Source organism: Saccopteryx bilineata, chromosome 8 (assembly GCF_036850765.1).
Source record: "Saccopteryx bilineata isolate mSacBil1 chromosome 8, mSacBil1_pri_phased_curated, whole genome shotgun sequence".
Taxonomy (NCBI): Eukaryota; Metazoa; Chordata; class Mammalia; order Chiroptera; family Emballonuridae; genus Saccopteryx; species Saccopteryx bilineata.
In genome coordinates this window covers 54,331,967-54,354,577 of record NC_089497.1, presented here as the reverse complement: position 1 = coordinate 54,354,577, position 22,611 = coordinate 54,331,967, and the positions used below count along the sequence as shown (strand labels likewise).

At 54.7% G+C, this 22,611-nt stretch overlaps 1 protein-coding gene across 1 annotated transcript in view; it reads left to right on the top strand.

Moving 5' to 3' along the window:
- Window positions 1-22,611, top strand: part of ITGB5 (integrin subunit beta 5) — a 144,903-nt gene extending 122,292 nt beyond the window's left edge. The window contains exons 11-15 of the mRNA XM_066240754.1: window positions 10,440-10,662; window positions 14,241-14,344; window positions 18,570-18,689; window positions 20,631-20,797; window positions 21,859-22,611. Coding sequence (XP_066096851.1) covers window positions 10,440-10,662; window positions 14,241-14,344; window positions 18,570-18,689; window positions 20,631-20,797; window positions 21,859-21,954 — 710 coding nt within the window. The 3' untranslated portion in view covers window positions 21,955-22,611. The remainder of the gene's footprint in view (window positions 1-10,439; window positions 10,663-14,240; window positions 14,345-18,569; window positions 18,690-20,630; window positions 20,798-21,858) is intronic.

Below are 22,611 nucleotides of genomic sequence, written 5' to 3'. Positions count from 1 at the left end.
GTCAGCCCCTTTCCTCCATATTCGCAGCCAAATTTCTCAAAACATTTGTCTGCACTGTCTTCTGTCACCTCCCACTCTGCCCTCACCTCAGTCCAGCTTGGGTTCAGCCCTTTAATTCAACCAAAATAGGTCTTTCCGGGTCACCAGTGGTCTGTCCTGCTGCATCTAATAGATTTTCTCACCCTCATCTTGAACTTTCAACAGCAGTTGACACTGTTGACAATGCCCAGCGTGGCATGGTCACAACTTAGTGGTCTCCTTTGCAGGGTCCTTTTGCTCTAGTAACCTGTTCAATGCTGCGATTGTCCAAGGCGTGGCCTGGGCGCCCTCTCCTCGTATTCTCTCAAGCCCGTGACCTCTGTTACCCCAAGTGTGGCTCAGACTTGCTCCTGAGCTTCCTTTAGTCACTGGCTTTCTAGACATCTCGCCTGGTTGTGTTAAATGCACCTTAGTCGCAGGGTGTCTCCGACTAACCCCGGGGGCTTCTTCCCAGCCACGCTGTCTTCCGGTTTCCCATCTCCACCCTGCAGCCAGTTGTACAAGGTGAAGCCCAGGAATCACCCTTCTTCCCACTTTCTTCTCAACTCCTACATCCCATTTGCCACTACGTCTCTCATGTGTCTTTGAAATTTATCTTTTCTCCGTCTCTGCTACCCCTATCCCAGTGCATCGGCTCTTCACGGTGTAAAGTGATTGTTTCAAAACAAAAATATGCTAACGTCCAGCCCCTTTTCGAGGCTGTGAGCGTGCAGAACGGCCGGAGCCTGGGGTGCCTGGGCAGCACGAGCAGGTGGGACTCGAGAGGGAGGCTGGGTGCCTGGGCAGCACGAGCAGGTGAGACTCGAGAGGGAGGCTGGGTGCTGGGCAGTGAGAGGCCTCGAGGGCTGGGCACAGAGTATAAACATGGAAGGTATACTTGAGGTGGTGAGGAGTCACTGAAGGGTTTTAAGCAAAAGAGTGTCATCACATAATTTACATTTTAGAAAAATGATCAAGGAGGCCACATAGGAAGTGACTTAGGGAAGGGGCAGCCACAGAGGGGAAGTCACCCGGGAGGGAGCAGTCATGTCCAGGGGAGCCCTCAGCTCACCTCAGCGACAGGAGTTTATTGTCAGGCTGTTTGGGGCCTAAAGGAGAAATTCAGACTCCTCCGTCCAGCACTCCGACCCCCTTCCTCCACAGTCATCTTCCCTCCCTCCCTCTCTCTTTCCTTCCCTCTTTCACTTCTTCCTTCTCTTCCTTTCATCCACTTATTTATACATACATACATACGTACATACATACATACATACATATGTACATACATACATATGTACATACATATGTACGTACGGACATACGTACGTACACACGTACGTACGTACATACATACATACATACGTACATACATACACACGTACATACACACATACAATAGGCCTCTACTGGCCTCCTTGGTGCCTCCTCTTTTCAAACACTTCCCTTCCTTCCAGGCTACCTGCTCTCTCCATTCACCCTCACAGATTAACTCATGCTCTCTTTTGCAGCCAAACTACCTCTCTCCTCTACTATTCCAAAACCTGTAGCGTACCCTGCTCTTCAGCTCTCTCCCGCTCTGACCTTGCACAGTGGTGTCAGGGCGGGAGGAACCTTAGGGCTCACCCAGTCTACTGTCCTTACTTGACCGATGAGAAAGTGGAGGCCAAAGTGATTTACTGAGGAGTGATAAGAAGAGCCAGCCTTGGCCCTGGCCGGTTGGCTCAGCGGTAGAGCGTCGGCCTAGCGTGCGGAGGACCCGGGTTCGATTCCCGGCCAGGGCACATAGGAGAAGCGCCCATTTGCTTCTCCACCCCTCCGCCGCGCCTTCCTCTCTGTCTCTCTCTTCCCCTCCCGCAGCCAAGGCTCCATTGGAGCAAAAGATGGCCCGGGCGCTGGGGATGGCTCTGTGGCCTCTGCCCCAGGCGCTAGAGTGGCTCTGGTCGCAATATGGCGACACCCAGGAGGGTCGCAACATGGCGACACCCAGGATGGGCAGAGCATCGCCCCCTGGTGGGCAGAGCGTCGCCCCCTGGTGGGCATGCCGGGTGGATCCCGGTCGGGCGCATGCGGGAGTCTGTCTGACTGTCTCTCCCTGTTTCCAGCTTCAGAAAAATGAAAAAAAAAAAAAGAAGAGCCAGCCTTGTGGATGGATCTGCTGCACACTTTTAACAAGCACACCCTGGGTCATCTTGAACATGCCTCCCCTGTGTTGTTTGTATTTCTGTCACTTAGTTCTGACTGGATTATACTGGAGAGCCAGACATACAGTGGTTAGGAATATAGGCTCCAGGACCAAGCAACTGTGGTTCAGACCCCAGCCCTGACTCCTACCTGCTTTGTGACTTGGAGTAAATTACTTGGCATCTCCTGAGCCTCATTTTTCACATCTAGGGAGAATTACGGCAACAATTATGGTACCACATGGGGTGATTGAGAGGACTAACGAGATAATCCAAGGAAAGTGCTTAAACCTTACATTTCTCTGCTGCACACTTAGAGAGGATCCCCCAATCCTGGGACGCAGAAAAGGCACTCTCCCTCCTTTGTTGGTGAGGAAACTGGACCACCGCCCAGAGCAGCAAGTTGATAGCTGAGATTGTGCAGTAGCACCCATCCAGCAAGGACGTCCCCAACTGAGCAGTTCCAAGGGGCTCAAGCAGAGTGACAAGGATAGGGTTAGGTTGGTCAGAGGAGACTGCACAGACTCAGCAGGTTGCGGCTTAACATGAGGGGAGCCGTGCTTAGTGTGAGGGGGCTGTGCTCTTTTATATTTTTAAAATTTATTTATTGATTTGAGAGAGGAGAGAGAAGGGTTGAGGGAAGGAGCAACTCAGCTGCTTCTCATATGTGCCTTGACCAGACAAGCCCTGGGTTTTGACCCGGCAGCCTCAGCGTTTCAGGTTGACAGTGTATCCACTGCGCCACCACAGGTCAGGCGGGGGCGCTGCACTTTCTTGGTGGGAGGAGGGGCCTCAGTTGGCAGCTTCTCCAGTCGGTAGCTCATCCTTGGCAAGCCAATGCCGTATTTACAGGCTTAGGAAGCCTGTGGTGAGAAGGCCACCACTTGTCAAGAGTGACTTTTCTCTTGCCCCTGGCGGTTTATTTGGTTTCTGCTAAGGTGCTTGGAGCTAGGCTGGGATTCCTTATCAGGGAATTGGGGACATGTCCTGTGCATTTCCAAAAGTTCTGGTTTTTTTACTCTTTCGGAACCAAAGCCAGTGCATGGAAGGGAAAGATCAAGTAGTGGGAGGGGCACATTCCCATCGGGACCAGACTCTGGGAACACCGACCGGAGGCTGAGCAGGGACACTCGGGATAAGGGAGGGCCTCTTATGTAACACTAACCTGCTTGTCAACAAGGCACCGGGGAGAGCACTTCCTGGGAGGGAGCTCCCTTTCCTGCTCAGAAGCCCCAGACACAGGCAGGCGTACATGGGCGCTGGGCTGCAGAGAGGTCCGCCTGCATCTGGCTTCGGTGCTCCGTGGAGATCAGGGTGAGGGCAGGATGTCTGTGACAGCGAGGCCGCGCTCCTCCGCTGTGCATCCAGAGGCTCAGAGAGGGCTGCCTGTGGGTCGACTCCCAGTTGCCCTGGCCCAGCAGATCCTCCGGCCCCTGAGTCACACCGGCCTCCGTGACTGGAAGCATGTACGGCTCTGAGTGGGTTTCCTGCTCTTTTCAACATGGTGCTTGGAGAGTTCCAGGTACCGGGCCCAGAGGTGTCCAGAACACAGACAAGACCTGACCTCCAGTGACAGGGAAATATCCCAAATGAGCAAAGGCGGTCCAGGACACGCTCCTTTTTCTTTCTCTTAACCACTTCCTGTTTACATGGCTGCCTCTGGTTCTGAGGGGGGAAGAGAGAGCTGGGGACGGGGCAGACAGGGCTGTGAGAGGAGGGGGTTCTGGAGTCTGAGGGAGAGGGGGCACCCAGGGGCCTGAGGAGAGGGGGATATCATGGGAGAGCCAGAACCTGGGAGGGAACAATGGGAGAGAGGAAGTGATCATACACCCTCAGGGGTGGGGGGCAGGAGCGCGGGAAAACAACGGGAAGTGGCCTTCCTGCCTCAGGAAGGAGCCTCGTCCTCCCCTCCGCAGCTCTTTGCCAGCAGAATGGATTCCTGGGGGGCGGGGCAGAAGCTGCCCCTGAGGTGCTTCTGAGCTGATGGGGACTATTTTTGGACCAGCAGTGGAGAGACGATATGTACCCTGCAGGTCACACAGCCCTGCCTCAGACATCTGGCGGCCTCCTTCCTGCTGAGGGCCCAGTTCGATTCCCGCCCTCACTGGCGACACTGGTGTTCCCTGCTGTCCTCTGGCACACCTCAGGGGGCCGGCTCCCTGCCAGGCCCAGGCCCCTTGGTGTGTCAGCCTCCCCCCATGGCTCCGGGCACTAGGGCCTCTCCCCTCAGGCTGGGTGCCCGAGCTCTGACCCTGGAAGTCTGACTTGAGCTCCCAGAAAGTGCTTCCCCTCCAAGCCTCCAAGATCTACTCCAAGCTTCCCCTCCCCTCACTCCCATTATATGATGATGGAGATGGAGATGGCTAGCACTTACTGAGCACTTACTGTAGGCCAGACACCAAGTTCTTTACACAGATTGGGCGGCTTAACTCACACGACAGCCCTACGAGGGGGCCTTGTTATTAGTTCCATTTACAAAAATGAAGAAACCAAAATACAGAGGGGTTAGACAGGCATTCCTGCTGGTAAATAGCGGGTTCAGGAGGCCAACCCAGGCCCTCGATTCCGGAGCCTTGCAGTAACCACGGTACTCTACTGCCCCATTTTCTAAATGTGTCCTTGTATCTGGCTTTGTTCTTCACCAGCCTCACGTTCCCTGGTCAGCAGCCTCCTCTTTGTTTGTAGCCTATGCAGAAACCCCCACGCCCTCCTTTTCCTGGAACACCGCCCCTCAGAGCGTTGCTGGGGTGAAGGTGGGGGGTGCTACCCCTCCCCCACCCCAGTCGGCACTTGCTCACTCCTCAGTGCTCCCTTCGAATGGTGGCTTTCCACCCCTGCAAGGCCCTGCCCTCCTTCGAGGCTGTGCCCCACTGCACAGTCTCGACCTCCCCCTGTCCCTGTCACTTGCTGACTTCCTGGTCACCCTCTACATCCCACCACACTGGCCCCCACTCCCCCTGGCCCCACTGTCTGCTGTATTTCCCTGTGGCGAGCTGTCCAACACCTTGGCCTCCTCGTTCCTCGATGGCTCTGCTCCAGGGGCAGTCCCCGCGTTCCTGCCACCATTCCCTGAGCGCCCTCGTGTGCCCGATGCCACCTGAGGGCGTTTACTTGCCATAGTGCCCATACTTTTTAACAGCATCCCCACAGGAAGGCATTGTCCTCATTGACAGATGAGGAAACATCATCACACAGCGTTAGGGACTTGCCCAAGGTGACCTAGCGAATGATAGGGGACAGTGTTGAACTTGGTCCCAGCACTGCCCCTTGGCCTTTCAGAGTTGATCGCCATGACCTGGAGCGCCACTGCGGGCACTGAGAACTGTGGCCTCTCCACCTGGCCACCGCCCAGCCCCCAGCTCACCCCTGCCCTCCCCCTGCCACTTCGCCCCCTGCTGTGACGGCTGTGTGTGTGTGTGCGTGTGTGTGTGTGTGTGTGTGTGTGTGTGTGTGTGTGTGCACGCGCGCGCCCTGCACTGGGCTCTTCCGTTTCCCTCCAGGCTCTCCGCTCCTACTCTTTTATTTAATCAGAGGTATGCTCAGATATACCCCGTCTGCAAAATCCCGTCCTCCTGTTCTCCTCACTTCCTTCTCCTGCACAACCGGATTCCTTACAGAGTTGCCTACGCAGCTGTCATCACTTCCTCACCCCTCTGCTAGCTGGACTCTGCCCTCAGATTTCCACTGACTGTGGCGAAACCCAGAGCCACTGTGGGAATGGCCCTTCTTGACCTCAACAGAGCACTAGTGCTGGGGCTTCCTCTCTCGTCCCTGCCGGCTTCCAGGCCACCGGCTCTTCTCCGTCCTTTCCGGAAGCTCCTTCCCCGCCTACTTCAAGGGTACCTCTTCCTCTAAACACTCGGCTTTCTATTTTATGAAAGAAAGCAAGGGGCTGCGTCTTGGCCCCCAGCCCACACAGCACTGTAGTGCTGAAGGAAAGCTGTTGAATTCTGCAGAGCTGAAATTCTGTATAAATAGACACATTTACAACTTCCTGTCCATTTAGCTGTCAATCATTCTAACACAGGTAGTACTAATAATAACTTGCACATGTAGCAATTCACAGCTCACAAAGTGCTTTCACATGCCCTTCAGTATCTCTGTGTGTAATGAAAATATTTTTATGTCTGCACAACGTTAAACAGGCGTCGTTAAACTCAGCTCACTCTGCCAAGGTGTTGGGGATAGCATTCATTCTAAACGAGCTTTGTTTTGATGAAGAGTCGTTGCTTAGGCCCTCTGTGTATTGTTAGGCAGAACCATGTTCCCAGTCCCTCATTCACTTCCACTGGTGATTGACAGGTTATTGATCCTTGGGACAGGGCCAAATGACCCTCATCATTTTAATAACTTGTGTTCCTAGGATGTTAAGAGAGACCAAGGATGGAACAGAAGATGAGAGAAATCTCTGCACATGCAGGTTAAGGGAAAGGCAAGTTCAGGTCCAACTGCAGGATTTGAGACATTTGGATTAGGAACAAATGTGACCAGGCCTTTCTAGTTTTTGACACTCTATATGGGACATGCTTTCTAAGGCAGACTTTGAAGCTTTACACCTTTATCTTGTGTGCTGCTCCCACAAGTTGGTAGTACCTACTTGGAGTGCAGTACTGAAGGGGATTCTGAGGCCCAGCCTAGGCTCCCGAGAAAAGAACCCCATGATGCGACAGCACTGCCTGCCAAAGGTTTGAAGGAGGACATGGTGGCCTGTGCCACATCTTTGCTGCAGCTGCTTTAAGCTGTCTTTGAAAGGTGATGAACTGGCCCTGGCTGGTGGCTCAGTGGATAGCGCATTGACTCGGTGTATGGACTTCCCAGGTTTGATTGCCGGTCAGGGCACACAGAAGTGACCATCTGCTTCTCCCCTGTCCCTCTCCCCCTTCTGTCCCTCTCCCCCTCCTGCAGCCAGTGGCGACTGGTTCCAGTGTGGCCCGGGCACTGAGGATAGCTCTGTTGGAGTGCCACAGCCTCAGGTGCTAAAAATAGCTTTAAGCATCAGCCCCAGATGGGGGTCGCCTTACCCAGCCCGGTGCACGCAGCAATCTGCCTCACTGTCCCCCCTCTGCCTGATTTGCCGTCATTTCCACTGAGACGCCCAGTCTGCGTGGGAGCAGGTTCCCCCTCAGCACACACAGTTTACCCAAACCCAACTCTGCCACAGAAGAACATACTACTTCCTCTCCAAAGCTTTGACACTTTGGAATATTGTGTCAGCTTATAATTGGATACTTTTATATTGCTGCCAAAAACAATATGAGTAGGAAAGAAAACCACACGCACCATCTCAAGCAAAGCAGTCCCTCTGGCCCAAGTACCATCTTAGCTGCTCGTAAGTATGGCGCTGACCACGCCGTTGGCTGTTTGCGTTCTTGCTTTACGGACAGTGTGATGCACGGCCACTGGGGGTGCCAGGGCTAAACACCCACCCCTGAAGTACACTGATATCCGCAGCTCACTTTGAAATGCATTTTTAAAAATAACCATTGATGGATCAAGGGCTGGCTAGACATTGAATAAAGGAACAGGTAACATACGAATGTGGAATGTGGGTGGTGGGTAGATGAATGTTCACTGTACAATTCTTTCAACTTGGCTGCTGGTTTGGAAATTTTTCATAATTGAATGTTGAGGGGAACATTACCCACGACAGTGAACCATGTTAATTTAAAACAGGCTTTTGACCAGTGTGGTCCCTGAGGCTAGAGAGTGAGGGAGTTTTGCGATTGGAGCCATTTATTTGGGAAGACTTCCTGTGGGGAGTGGTTTCCTGACTGCCGCGGCTGGGCTTGAAAGCAGCGCTGTTCATGGGCTGGCGGAGAGGAAGGTCTGCATTTCTCCCTCCCCAGGATGAGCTGAGCACTCCGCTGCCATTCTCCTCTGCCCCTCCCCCGTAGCCCTTGAGCAGGGGTGCTGCTCTCTCCTGTGGCTCACACATCACACACCGGCTTCTAGGCAGATAAGCTGCACCCCACAGCCTCCTCCCTGCCCGGCCTGGCATCCCTCACCTCTCCCGAGGGCTGCCATATGCACAGTATCTGCTGTGGCTCCGAGCCCCTGGCGAATGGAGAGGCTCTCACCCGGGAGGATTGGGAAGCCTGGCAGTTCCAGGTGGCCTCCCTGCTGCGGGGCACATTCTCAGCACTACAGAGCTGACAGGGGGAGGGGGACAGGAAGTACGTGGGGTGAGGAGGCTCTCTAAGTCAGGTCCTGACCCTAATTGTGGGTCACACTCACTGGTGGTCTCACAAAGGGTGCTGGGATCCAACTCCCAGGATAACTGACTCAATGACTACAGAATCTTGATGCTACTAATGTCAGCCTTAGCAAAGTGGCATCAAGAAGGAAAATATGCTGCAATGATAGTAATAGGAAGATTTTTTTTTTAATTAAGCACCATTTATAGCACTGCTTTCAGGCACTTTTAGCATAGAAAATTGAGAATCCACTAACTGTCAGGCTCCTGGCTGTAATACAGGAGGTCCGGACCTGGAAAATGGATCTGGTGTTGTTGCGAGATCCCAAAGAAACCAACAAGGAGGACCAGATGGACTGGATGTGGCTTTTGTTACCTATGTATAGGGTCAGCACTGATGGTGGCCAGTGAATGTTCTGCACCCCACTGGGTAGGGCTGTGGTTTAAATTGCTAAGCTCTTAGTAATTACTCATGGGAAACATTTTGTCTGTGTGCAAACAAACAAGCAGGAGGTAGGAGGAAGGGTATACACCATTTGGTGTTATTCCTTCCTGATACAGATCTGTGACTCAGTTTTATTGTTCTTAGTAAAACCTTAGTTACAGTTTTACTACCCTTTATCTCATGAATCACAGTCAGGATGTGTGACCACAGAGCTGGGGAGAGGGAAGGGCCATGTCCTATATGGACCCTATACTGGCCCTCTTTGCAGAGGGCCCTGTCCATGCTTTTCACTGCCCATCATGCACAGGCTGGTGCACATGCTCACTCTCACACCCATTCGCACACATGCCTGGTGCACATGCTCACACATGCTTGGTGCACACTTTCATACATACCTTCACACACCTGTGCCCGGTATACTCACACATACTTGATTCTTTGAGCCGTGCGCTTCCGTGCCCTTGACCCCGCAGAACCTTGAGGGGATCCCAGCCTCCCCCCTGCAGGTTCTGGAAGGGGTCCCTGAGAACCTGATCTTTTCTCCTGAGAGATAGTGGATCCTAGAGTTGAGGCCACAGACCTGGAGCCAAACTCCCCGGTTTGCATCCTGTCCTGAGGGCCGCTGGCTCTGTGACCCTCAACAAGCCACTTCATCTGCTGTGTCATGACTTGGTAAATGAGGAGGAGGAGGATCCCCGCCCACCTCCCAGTGGCTGTTAGGTTTGGTCGAGTTTCCACCGTGCAGCAGACATGTATAGTGAGCGTTGTTCACTGCCAGCCACCGTGCTCTCAGTACCTGCTCTGTCCCCCTGCCCGGGGCCGCGGGTCCACGGCCAGAGCAAGGGTGCAGCACCCCTAACACTGAGAGGTGACAGCTGTGCTGGATTCCTATTGTGGCTGTAACAGATTCCCACAAACTTAGTGACTTAAGCATCACAAATTTATTTGTGATGGAAGTTGGAGTCTGAGATCCTTTTTACTGGGCTTGTCAAGGCGACAGCACGCCCTCTAGAGGCTCCGGGGAAGGATCTGTTTTCTTGCCCTTTCTGTCTTCTGAGCTCCATTCCTTGGCCGGTGGCCTCCTCCTCCATCCTCCAAGGCAGCAGCACAGCCTCTTGGCTCTGTTGCCTGTCTCCCTTTGTCTTCCCCTCACATGGACCCTTGTGGTGGCATGTAGGGCCCACTGAATAATCCAGGAGAATCCCTCCATCTCAAAATCCTTCCCTTAATTGCTTCTGCAAAGTCTCTCTTGCCATATAAAATAATGTTCACAGGTTCTGGGGATTAGGACATGGACATATTTGGGAACTGTGAGTCACACAACAACTGAGGCAGGAAGAAACCCTCTGGGTCCTGGTCCTGTGGCATGACTGGGCTAAGTTCTGGACCAACTTAGAGCACGGCCCAGACCCAGCCAGGCTGCCGTGCAAGCTGCCCAGGCCCCTGCTGCCGCTCCCTGTCCACACCAGGTCCTCTCTGTCTGCCAGACCGCCTCTGAGGGCGCAGTGTCTCCTGTTGGGTCCCCAGTGCCTGTATCTGACGGGTACTAGATAGTTGGTTATGCATCTATACAGGTGCTAATGTACCATGTGTATCCTTTTAGGACATGGTGACTGTCACTGCGGAGAATGCAAATGCCACGCAGGTTATATCGGGGACAACTGTAACTGCTCAACAGACATCAGCTTATGCCGGGGCAAGGATGGCCAGATCTGCAGCGATCGCGGGCACTGCGTCTGTGGGCAGTGCCAGTGCACTGCGCCAGGAGCCTTTGGGGAGACATGTGAGAAGTGCCCAACCTGCCCAGATGCTTGCAGCACCAAGAGGTAATGCCCCCCCGGCCCCCCTCCAGCCTCTCGCTCCCCTCCCCCCCTCCCCCTCTCCCCACCCCCACCCTCCAGCCTCACACCCTGCCCAGGCTGTCTTCCAGCCTCTAGCTCCCCTCCCCCTCCCCCTCCCCCTTTCCCCACCCCCACCCCTCAGCCTTCCAGGGAGCAGAAACTCTTACTAATGTGAACTCAAATAGCATTTTTGAGATTTTGGTTCCCTGGGGATTTTGTAAGAAAATAACAAAACAGAAAAAAAAATTTTTTAAAAGGCTGCTAGTCTATTGCTAAATGAATTTAGAAATGACAAGATCATTGAGGAAAATTAAATTGTTTTTGATACCAAAATAACATCTCAGAGCCTTCAGTGTGCTATTATTTCAGAAGGGGACTCGGGTGCATCTTTCCTTCAGATGCACTTGACCCCCCCCCCCAATTTAACATCTCCCGAACTGCGTGTCACAGGACACAGAATGGGAAACGCTGCTTTAAACAAAAGATGAACAGAAGGTGGATGTGGCAGCAGGGCTCCCGTCCTGGATGAGGCACGCGGAGAACAAACTGCCGTGGCTGCTGCATTTTCTGCTCCATTTATACAGATAATGGAGCGCCCGCGTGGAGTGCTGATGAAGGCACAGATTGTCCGACCGGGCACCCGGGCACCGGGCCTTCCCTGACGCAGCCACGGGGCACGTTCCCCGGCTGACCTCCCCCACCTCTGCCCTCACGCTGCCAGAGTCCAGTGAGAGGGAGCGCAGAAAACCAAGGAGTTAGGCCATCAGGAAAGCAGGAGTGACAGTTTCTCTTGAATTTTGCTGGAGAAAGAGCTCTGCCATCACCATCGGCGCCAGGGGGCGAGCAGGGAGAGGCGCAGAGCACAGCTGATCAGAACCAAATAACAGTACAGAGGACGCCGCTCTTGGGTTGGCAATGCAGATGCAGTTTTCTTCTTGGCAGATTTCCCCTCCACACGTCTGGCTCAGGCCGATAATGAAATGAGTTCATGCCTCCTGGTCCCGCCGTGGCTGCTGGTCAGTCCGTGCGCAGAAGCGTTCTGGGTGGCAGGACCCTGGCTGGACGCTTGCCACAAGCAGTCCAGGCGTGGGTAATTGAAAGCTGGCTGCAGATGGAGAGGCAAGATAGACAGGGCCAGATTTTGCTCTGTGTCATTGGAAGAGAGACAAGAGAGTAAGAGAGAAGAAAACCAGATCCACTTTAGACCTGCTAAGAGTGGGGAAACAACAGAAATTCAAAGAGAAACACCCCAGGGGCGGAGGTTAGGATCCTGGGTCTGGAGTCCAAAATGCGGTGGCCAGCGGAGCGTTAAATCCCAGCCATTGTGCACACAGTATGTTGCTGGGAGGTGCCCTCCCCTCAACTCCCACCAGCAGAACCCTTTGAGTACATGTTCCCAGTCCTCGGGGCACACAGAGTTTGTGGGGTGGGGGCCACGCTGAGATCGCACACGTGGAATCAATAAAAGTAGATCAAGCCCTCTCTTCCCTTCCTCTGGAGCAGCAAGGCAGTGTATGATTGGCTTAGGTCAGTTAACAGGTCCCAAGGGAAGATAACCCCTCAGCTTTAAATGTTTAAAGTATTCATTTCCTGAAAGACATAGACTTGATCATTTATTATCCATTAAGCAATACCCAAGGAGCTGGGAGAGCAGAGATGCTGTAAGGGAACCTCTCTGTTTCTGACTGGTCTCTGGGTCACACTGACCCTCTCTTTCATGGCTGAGTTGCAATTTAAAGAAAATAAAGTCCCTTTGATAATGATTTATATCAGTCTGTTTTTCTACTTGCTGCTTTGCTGAGAGCTACCTTATGTCTCCCTCCCCCCTGGGGGGGGGGGTTCAGAGCACCCAATCTCTTACTTTCTAGAACTAACCACATACACCTTTCACTTTGGGCGAGTTTACACTTATCCTCAGCTGATTTCAATTAACAGATTCTGTGCAAAGTCTCTCAGCAACTTGTTTGCTTACAGACTATTTTAATGCATGGCTACAATATATCACAAGTTTTAACCCAGTATGCGAATCATAGAAGTTTGACTGCTATGCCTACACTGCTGTGTTGACGTGGATACTTAGGGAATGTTTCCTAAAAGTAGCCCGTGGTCTAATGAGAACAGGGGATGCTCAGACGGAGGGCACAGAGAACCCCAGCTGAGACCAGAAACAGCCTTCCTTCTTTGCAATGTGCTAATCCAGGAGGCGGAGGTGGGGGCAGGGAGCTGGGTCCGTGTGCTGCAGCCAAGTCTCACTAGCAGGCCCTCTGGAGTTCTGGCCTCAGGGAAAATGCAAACATCACCAACTTGTTTGTAACTCCAGAATGTTTCCATGAAGTCATTCCCAGGAGAGTGGGATTTTTGTGGCCACTCCTGGAATAGTTGAATTCTTAAGCATATGAGAACTGTCTTAAGAAAATCTTACCCACTTTCTCTTCATGATCTACTACTCACTTGTCTGTTTCTCCTTAGTGATCAGGATTTGGGGAGGGGGCTGTCTGAGAGACGGACGCTTGGGTGCTGGGTCCAGCTGCCCTTGACTTCTCTTAGAGCTCATTTCCCGCACCTGTAAATTTAAGGGACTTGATGAAATGCCCTCTGAGCCGCCTTCCAGTTCTGACATTCCAGTCCAGAGTTTCTGCCCTGGAGATGCAGTAACGGCAAGCAGATGATGAAAACAAAGGCGATGCATTGTGGTTGTACATCCTCTATATGTTGCTAGAGAGCTCCCCAGACCCACAGGCCTGCGGGGGAAGCAGGGCAGCTGTCCCCATGGGGCTGAGGCTCTGTGAGGTCACCCTGCACTCTGGTGCCAGGGCACAGCTGTAGGGAGGCGGGAGGCGTGGCCTTCCCAGCTCACTTGGCTCTTGAGTCTGAACCCAGTTCCTGAGAAAGCCCCTGTTTGGGGGGCTCATCTCCTTTTTTACAAAGTCCCTGAACCGCCCCAGTCAGCTGGCTGTTCCCCCACCCACTCTGCCCTGTAGCTGCTCTCACCCTCCCATTTCTGCCGCCCCATCCCACAGACATGGTTCCGTGGCTGCTCAGCTAAGGCAGTGGCATTTTGTCTTCAAAGCTGCCCTGGAGAGTTTAATGTGCAGGAAGGTTGAGAGCCTGCCTCGGTGGTGACCAGGGGGTGGGGGAGAGCCTGGGAATTGAAGCGATGTGGGGTCATCGAGCACTGGTCTTGGGGTGTGAGGACCACTCTGCAAGGCTGGGATCACATTTCTTTATCACTCGGAAACTTCTGGCTTGGAGCAGACTCCTTGGTTGGGCGTTTGATGCACCAGAGTGCAGATGGATTTGGCTTCCAGCATCAGAATTTGAAAGGTCTCCAACCTGCAACTTGACATGTAGACCAGACATGGCTCTGAACTCACATACATTCCTCCAAGAACCCGGGGGCTTCCCTATATAACAGCAGCAAGGGGGGCAGAGCAGGAACTTCCCTGAAGCTGAATATCTGAAGACAGGGCTGGGATCTGTGTCGTGGGGGCTCATTATATCAATATGTGTAGAGCAACTGCACAGCATCTAACACCCACAAATTTTTTTCCTCTTTTCCAAAGGGAGTGTGTCGAGTGCTTGTTGCTTCACTCAGGGAGCGCTGCTGACAACCAGACCTGTCAAAACCTGTGCAAGGATGAGGTGATCACGTGGGTGGACACCATCGGTGAGTGTGCTAGGGCGGCTGTCCCCTTGTGGATCTTTCAGACACACAGAGATTCTGCCCCCTGAGATATGTTCTTCGGGGCTGTTTCGTGGACAGGAGGTAGCTTTCGCCTCCGTGTCCTTGGCGTGACTGCTGCTCCCTAAGAGGACTCGGGAGCTTATGCTGGGGTATCAGTTCCAGATGCTCTGGGTACCAGACCTCCTTGTTCATAAGTTTCTGTCCCAGCACTGTAACCCAATCTTCTCCTATGCTCTCTGAGAAGTTCGTATGTTAGTTAGAATAAGTATTGTTAGCTGCTGTAACAAATAAACCCCAAATCTCAGTGACTTAAACAGAATGCCAGTTCATCTCTCACTGAAAGTCCAGTGACGATGTTCCTGGTTTACAGGGCCTTCCATGTGGTCACTCAGGAACCCAGGCACCCTCAGCACTGAGGTTTCCCCCTCCTCAAGGTCCTCGGCACCCTCTCCATTTAGTCAGCAAATGGGAAAAGACAGAGTGAAGAATCGTGTGAGAGGTTTATATGGGCTGGGCCTGGAAGTGGTACACATGTCCATCCACATTTAACTGCAAGGGTGGCTGGGAAATATACCAGCTGTGGGCCTAAGAAACAGGGAAACCCCGGCCGGTGCACAGCTAGCCAGTCTCTGCGCCGTCTGGCCTCCGCCCAGCACAGCTGTCACGATGCTGCGGGCCTCAGAGAGGGCAGCGCTCTCATTCGGTCCGATTGAACCCGGACTGAGTGATGCCTGGCTCTTCTCCCGTTTCTGCAGATCTTGCCCACTCCAAGTTCTGTTTTCTTGCCCAGCAGCTTATATTTTAAGGCTCTTCTCACTCTAGCCACTCAAGTTTGACACCATCTCTCCATCCCTCTGCCTTTACCTCTGGAAGAGTGGCTACAAGTCCATGGCTGACCGTGAGCCTGTAAGGAGGCTCAGCCGAGGAGGGACAGAGATGTGTGCTTTTCACCGTCTCAGGCGGCTTCCCTGCCTTCTCTGGGACAGTGTGGCTGTCCCGGCCGAGGCGGTTCTGCAGGGAAGGGCTGCAGAGCACGTGGATAAGCATGTAACTGCATCTGGAACTGTTCTAGAACCCTCTGTTTACACCAAGTCACAGTGGCCCTGTGTTGGAACCCTCGGAGACTTCTGCTGGGAATATAAAATGGTATGGCCACTGTGGAAAACAGTTTGGAAGTTCCCCCAATGTTAGACATAGAGTCACCTACAGTCCAGAATTTCTACTTCCAGGTGCATGCACAAGAGAATTAGAACACAGGGCAGTGCAAACACTTGGACTGGAATGTTCACAGCATCTTATTCATAATAGTCAAAAATCAGAAACAACCCAAATGAACCAAGGAATGGAAAAATAAAGCGTGTTACCTCCACACAATGAATACTATTCAGCCATTGAAAGGACTGAAGTGTTGGTGCACGCCAGGGCACGGATGAACCTCGCAAACGTGCTGAGTGAAAGAAGCCAGACAGAAAAGGACACACGTTATACGATTCCGTTTATATGAATGCCCCAAACAGACAAAGCCACAGGGGCAGAGTGGACGAGGAGCTGCCAGGGAACTGGAGACTGACTGCTCACATGCGTGGGCTTTCTCCGTGCAGTGATAGGAAGATCTGGTAGTAGGTAGTAGGAATGGATACACAACATGGGGAATTACTAAAGACGACTAGATTCTACACTCTAGAAATGGTTAAAATGGTGGGGGGAAAGGCTCTGTCCCCTGAAAGGGACTCCACGCCAGCAGCTCGGTCTGGCAGCCACGCCCCCCCCCCCCCCCCCCCCCGCAGCTGCTGCCGACTCCCAGCCCAGCGCCTGTCCCGTGGCCCTGACACGCCTTCGCTGCAGACTGTCCCCCGGCCCTGACACGCCTTCGCTGCAGACTGTCCCCGGCCCTGACACGCCTTCGCTGCAGACTGTCCCCCGGCCCTGACACGCCTTCGCTGCAGACTGTCCCCCGGCCCTGACACGCCTTCGCTGCAGACTGTCCCCGGCCCTGACACGCCTTCGCTGCAGACTGTCCCGTGGCCCTGACACGCCTTCACTGCAGACTGTCCCGTGGCCCTGACACGCCTTCGCTGCAGACTGTCCCCCGGCCCTGACACGCCTTCGCTGCAGACTGTCCCGTGGCCCTGACACGCCTTCGCTGCAGACTGTCCCGTGGCCCTGACACGCCTTCGCTGCAGACTGTCCCCGGCCCTGACACGCCTTCGCTGCAGACTGTCCCCCGGCCCTGACACGCCTTCGCTGCAGGCTGTCCCCGGCCCTGACACGCCTTCGCTGCAGACTGTCCCCCGGCCCTGACACGCCTTCGCTGCAGACTGTCCCCCGGCCCTGACACGCCTTCGCTGCAGACTGTCCCCCGGCCCTGACACGCCTTCGCTGCAGACTGTCCCCCGGCCCTGACACGCCTTCGCTGCAGACTGTCCCGTGGCCCTGACACGCCTTCACTGCAGACTGTCCCCCGGCCCTGACACGCCTTCGCTGCAGACTGTCCCCGGCCCTGACACGCCTTCGCTGCAGACTCCTCGCTCCTCTTCCCTGCGCTGGACGGGTCCCTCTGGCCACACCGTGGCTCTTGAGTACAGGCAGTCCCCGGGTTATGAACGGGATAGGTTCTGTAGGTTTGAAAATGTTTAAGTATTTATATGCACAGAAAGGAAAAAATAAATGTTAAGACAAACATCTAAGTTGTATTTAATAGGTAAATGTACCTGTTCCAGCTTACCTGCAAATTCAACTTAAGAACAAACCTGCAGGACCTGTCTCGTTCACAACCTGGGGACTGCCTGTCTATCCAGTCACGTGTGCAGCCGACACATTCATTGAGCACCAACTGTACGCCAGGGCTTGTGCTAGACCTGGCGGGCGGGGCCTGGGCACTCACTGAGTCCCTTCCTCACGCTGTGTTCCTGCCCCCCCCCCCCCCCCGTCTCCATCTGGACATTAAGGCAGAACAGCAGTTTCCGCCTGCAGATCTGGGGCGTTGCCCCCTAACTAGACACACGCAGTTGGTAAAACAGGACCGTGCCTCCCCGCAGCCCACAGAGGGGTTTCCTGGGAGCAGCGCCCCGGCCACCCCCAGCTGCCAGTCTGTCCCTGTCAGATGACGTGGTCGCTTCACAGAGAAGGTTCCTGTTTGCCTTCACCACTGACCTGTTCCCTTCCTTCTCCTAGCTTTTTCCATTCACACACGTACACACTCTCACACAGTCACACTCACGCAGACCACGCTTATGATTGGGGCTGAGGTGAACGTCTCGGCCTTCGTGTTTGAAAGCCACACTGATTGATCTGGTTCCAGGGGACACTCCCCTGTACGACAGGCTCTCAAAGGCCAGAGCTGACGAGGGCGTCTGGTCTCGTCACGTCACGACAAGAGCCGCATGCCTTTCGGGCCGACTGCCCTTCCCAGCCCCTCCCTGTCCTCACTGCCACGCCCTGTGGTTCTTTGCCCCAGGGAGCCTTGGAATGCAGATGATGTCTGGTCAGGGGCCTGAGACCCCTCACCTTGGGTAACCGCCAGGGGGTCAGGGAGGAGTCGAGGCAGCTTGTGGAAGGGGCTTCTTACTACAGAGGAGCGAGGCCATCAGTGTCCAGCTGGGCCCTGGCCTTCAGCACTGGCTCAGTTTGTCTTGGGGTTCAGGCAGCACTGTGGGTACCAGCCTGTTAGCCAAATAGCCTCATCACCTTTGGGGTCTCTTTGGTGTTACACCCCAAGGACACTTCCAATGCTTGGCCTCTGCAACCAGCCCTGGGCCAGGTGGACGCAGGCCCCAGCGGGCATCGGGGTGGCTCTCCCCTTCTCCATCCCCCCGTTCCGCAGCAGTTCCGTGCGCCGGCCGGTCGGGGCCTCCTTCTGTCCACGTCCCCAGCACATACTTGGGAGGTGTGCAGGTCCTCCCTTGCTTCCCGCAGGGGCCCCTCACGTCTGAGGGGATCCATGTGTCCAGAGCAAACCACACGCAGCTCCTGGGCCTGCGTCCCCCATGTGGGAAACCGGAATTTATTTTTAAAGGCCTAGCCTCCCCTGTAGCCCTCTCTGCACCCCCTTCCTCCTGTGGGTCCTGGGCCCCTTGCCCTGCCTGTTGGCAGTTCCGGGTGGCACGGGGACACACTCGGGCGGCTCCGGGTGGCACGGGAACACACTCAGGCGGCTCCGGGTGGCACGGGAACACACTCGGGACGCTCCTGCCGGGTTTCATTCCAGTGAAAGACGACCAGGAGGCTGTGCTTTGCTTCTACAAGACGGCCAAGGACTGTGTCATGCTGTTCGCCTACACGGAGCTGCCCAGCGGGAAGGCCAACCTGACAGTCCTCAGGGAGCCAGGTGGGTGAGGGCCCCTCGTCCCCTTCCCCAGGGGGCTCGGCTCCTGAGACCTTTCTCTGCTCAGGGGTCACCCACTCTTTCCTCTCTGCCCTTTCCAGACTTTAGAGCAGGGGTCAGGAACCTTTTTGGCTGAGAGAGCCATGAACGCCACGTTTTAAAATGTAATTCCATGAGAGCCATACGATGACCCGTGTACTTTAGGCATTATCCAATAAAAATTTGGTGTTGTCCCGGAGGACAGCCGTGATTGGCTCCAGCCACCCGCAATCATAAACATGAACGGTAGAAAATGAATGGATTGTAATACCTGAGAATGTTTTATATTTTTAACATTATTATTATTTTTAATTAAAGATTTGTCTGCGAGCCAGATGCAGCCATCAAAAGAGCCACATCTGGCTCGCAAGCCATAGGTTCCCGACCCCTGCTTTAGAGAGAGGAGGGTCACTTCCTTATAAAGACTGGACTCTAAGCCACCCCCGCCTGACTCCTCGAGTTTAGAAGGAAGACGGTTGTATATCGGGGCCCTGTTGCTGGGATTAGCCCTGGGGCACAGGTGTTGGAGGTGGATCTAGGTAGTGTCCCGTCCTGGAGGAGAGAACCCACAGGGTGAGAGCAAGCACAGAGTGCACCTAACCCGACGGGCTAACGGCCAATCGTGGGAGCTTCTGGGCTCTGCGGGGAGCACGCAGGGCAGGGCAGGATGATCCTGGGAGCTTCTGGGCTCTGCAGGGAGCATGCAGGGCAGGGCGGGACGATCCTGGGAGCTTCTGGGCTCTGCGGGGAGCACGCAGGGTGGGGCAGGACGATCCTGGGAGCTTCTGGGCTCTGCGGGGAGCACGCAGGGCAGGGCAGGACGATCCTGGGAGCTTCTGGACTCTGCAGGGAGCATGCAGGGCAGGGCGGGACGATCCTGGGAGCTTCTGGGCTCTGCGGGGAGCACCCAGGGCGGGGCGGGACAATGAGGCCCGAGCAGGCCAGGGCTTGCGACAGGGAGCATGGGGTGGACCCCCAGCCCTGTCCGGCACTGCACTTCCCAGTGGGGAGTCCAGGAAGGGCCGGTGGAGCGCCAGGTGGAGTGTTCCTGCGTGCGGTGGGGCCACTGGGCTCTCGGGGCCACTGAGGACATCCAGCTCTGATCCGGTCACAGACTGTTCTGCTGCGTGCTTCGTGCCCAGGGACCTTTTGCCTTGGAGTAATTAGGGTTTCTAGTGTGACCCCTTTTAGTCTTCTCTGGAGGGAGGGTGGGGGAACAGAAAAATATGTGCTCTCAATAATTCACAGCCTTGCAAACTGTTTTTCCAAATTGGGCCAAACCACATGATGTCTCTTCCCTGGGCAGAGGCAGGGGTGGCGGTACCAGCCCAGGGTGCATGCCTGTAAGAATGAAGCTGTGTTTCCTGGCACTGTCCTTGGAGTCTTTGAAAATAAGCACATCTGCTCCAAAGGGCACACACAAAGCACTCACGAATGTTGGCTGGCCCGCAGCCCAGCCCGACCCGTATGGAAGCGGCTTCACGATGCCTCCTGCCTGCCCGGTCTGCACCTGAAACCATTTATGTGGAGTGAGGCGTGGTCCAGAATCCTGCACTGCACACTGGGCCTGGCTGAGAGGGGGTGCTGTTAGCTGGGTGGGTGGAGCCCCCACATGGCAGTGGGAGGAGGCAGAGCAGCCACCAAGGTTCTTGTCTGGACTTGGCCATAGATTTGCTGTGTGGCCTTGGAACCGTTGCCATCCCTCTCTGACTCTTTCACGTCATGTGCGTAGAAGGAAACTGCCCGCCCACCCAGGTCTCCCAGAAGCAGTGAGGCTCTAGAGAAAATAGAGGGATGACTTTTGGGAGAGACACTTGCCTTTCATCTTAGTTAGGCCTGAGGTTGGGGTGGGAGGGGCGCACTGATGCTGGTGCCTTTGCTCACCGTGCCTCCTGTCCCCTCCAGAGTGTGGGACGGCCCCCAATGCCATGACCATCCTCCTGGCCGTGGTCGGCAGTATCCTCCTGATTGGGATTGTGCTGCTGGCCTTGTGGAAGCTTCTCGTCACCATCCACGACCGCAGAGAGTTTGCGAAGTTCCAGAGTGAGCAATCCAGGGCCCGCTATGAAATGGTAAGCCACGGAGAAGTTGGGGTAGAAAGAAATGCCAAGGTTAGAAGTCTGGCTGAGTCGGCCTTGGCCAGTTGGCTCAGTGGTAAAGTGTCAGCCTGGCGTGTGAAAGTCTCGGGTTCTATTCCCAGTCAGGGCACACAGGAGAATCTGTCATCTGCTTCTCCACCTTTCCCCCTCTCCTTTCTTTCTATCTCTCTCTTCCTCTCCCGCAGCCAAGGCTCCATTGGAGCAAAGTTGGCCCGGGCACTGAGGATGGCTCTATGGCCTCTGCCTCAGGCACTAAAATGGCTCTGGTTGCAATGGAGCAACGCCCCAGATGGGCAGAGCATCGCCTCCTGGTGGGCATGCCGGGTGGATCCCTATTGGGTGCATGTGGGAGTCTGTGTCTCTGCCTCCCTGCTTCTCACTTCAGGAAAAAAAATTAAATTTAAATTAAAAAACAAAAAGTTTGGTTGAGTCAGAGCCAGTGATAAAGGCCCGCTAGTGTCTTTGGCATTTAAAACCCAAACAAAAGCAGAGAGATGTGCTCAGTCCTGGGTGGCGAAGAGCGGGGCAGCCCTGCACAGAGCCGCGCACCAGACCCGGCTCGGGAGACCCGGGCAGAGCTGCTCGGCACAGCTGCAGCGGCCAGAGTCTGAATGGTCTCAGAGAGACAGCTGACCCAGCGAAGGCCCTCAGGTTCTCAGTGTGTGACCGTGTCCATGCATGTAAGTCTTGTCTCCCCAAGCAAGCCACGCGTTCCCAAAGGACTGGATGCAGAATCAGGGAGCTTCTCGCCTGAATCCCGTTAGTTTCCTGGTAAAGTTGGAAGGGACTGCAGAGACCGTCTCGCAGCCGTAATGGTGGAGAGGGAAGGCTCAGACGAGGGAGGGACCTTCCCGCACACGGCGAGCTAGAGCGGCCCGCACCCGGGCATGAGGCTGGCGCCCCGCCGCCCCCCCCCCCCCCCGTGTGCTGCGCCTGCTCCTTCCCGAGTACTGACCAAGGGAGGGCCTCTAACCCCGAGTGGGTGTTGGCACGAATCAACTAACACGTGTCCTCCTGCCTTCTGTGTTCTGTAGGCATCAAACCCTCTGTACAGAAAGCCCATCTCCACACACACCGTGGATTTCACCTTCAACAAATTCAGCAAGTCCTACAATGGCACAGTGGACTGACGGCTCCTTCTCCTCGGAGTCCTGGAGGGGGTGAATGATACCGTCAGAGACTGACACGCTTCGAACAGCTGCTTGACTCGATCACGGCCCCCTAGATAGACAAGCTCAGAGACCCTGTGGTGAGCCTGAGAGAGGAGCCCATTGCCTGTGCAGGAAGGCACCAGCCAGGCCCCCCGGGCTGCTGCGCCAGAGCCAGGCTGGGCGACCACCCCTCCGAGCCCGGGGGGCCTGGTGCCCTGGGCCTTCCCCAGCACATCCAGCTGGTCCTGTCGGTGAACTTAGAGGCTGGGCTGCCTCTCCCTTCCAGGAGAGCTGGCCCTCCAGTCTTGCCAGAGGAGAAGGCTCTTGGGAGTGTCAGAATGTGTAAAATCGACGCACGGTCTATCTTTTTTGTGTGTTGATCAGTTTTATATGAAATGAGAAGAGCGTGCCTTTATGGTGCCATTCTGATTCCCAGGCACTGCCTGCCTGGTGCCATGCCTTGCTCACGGGTGTTGGTGATGGAATTACTGAGGCACCTGTTGAAGGCACAGAGTTTGCCAATGTCGGTTTCCTCTTCTGTCCATGTTTGTTTAGAAGTTTTGTAATGAAAAGGAGGGAGATTGTTTGGGATTGAAAGTAAAGATTAAAACCAAACTGTTATGTGTTTGCCTGAGA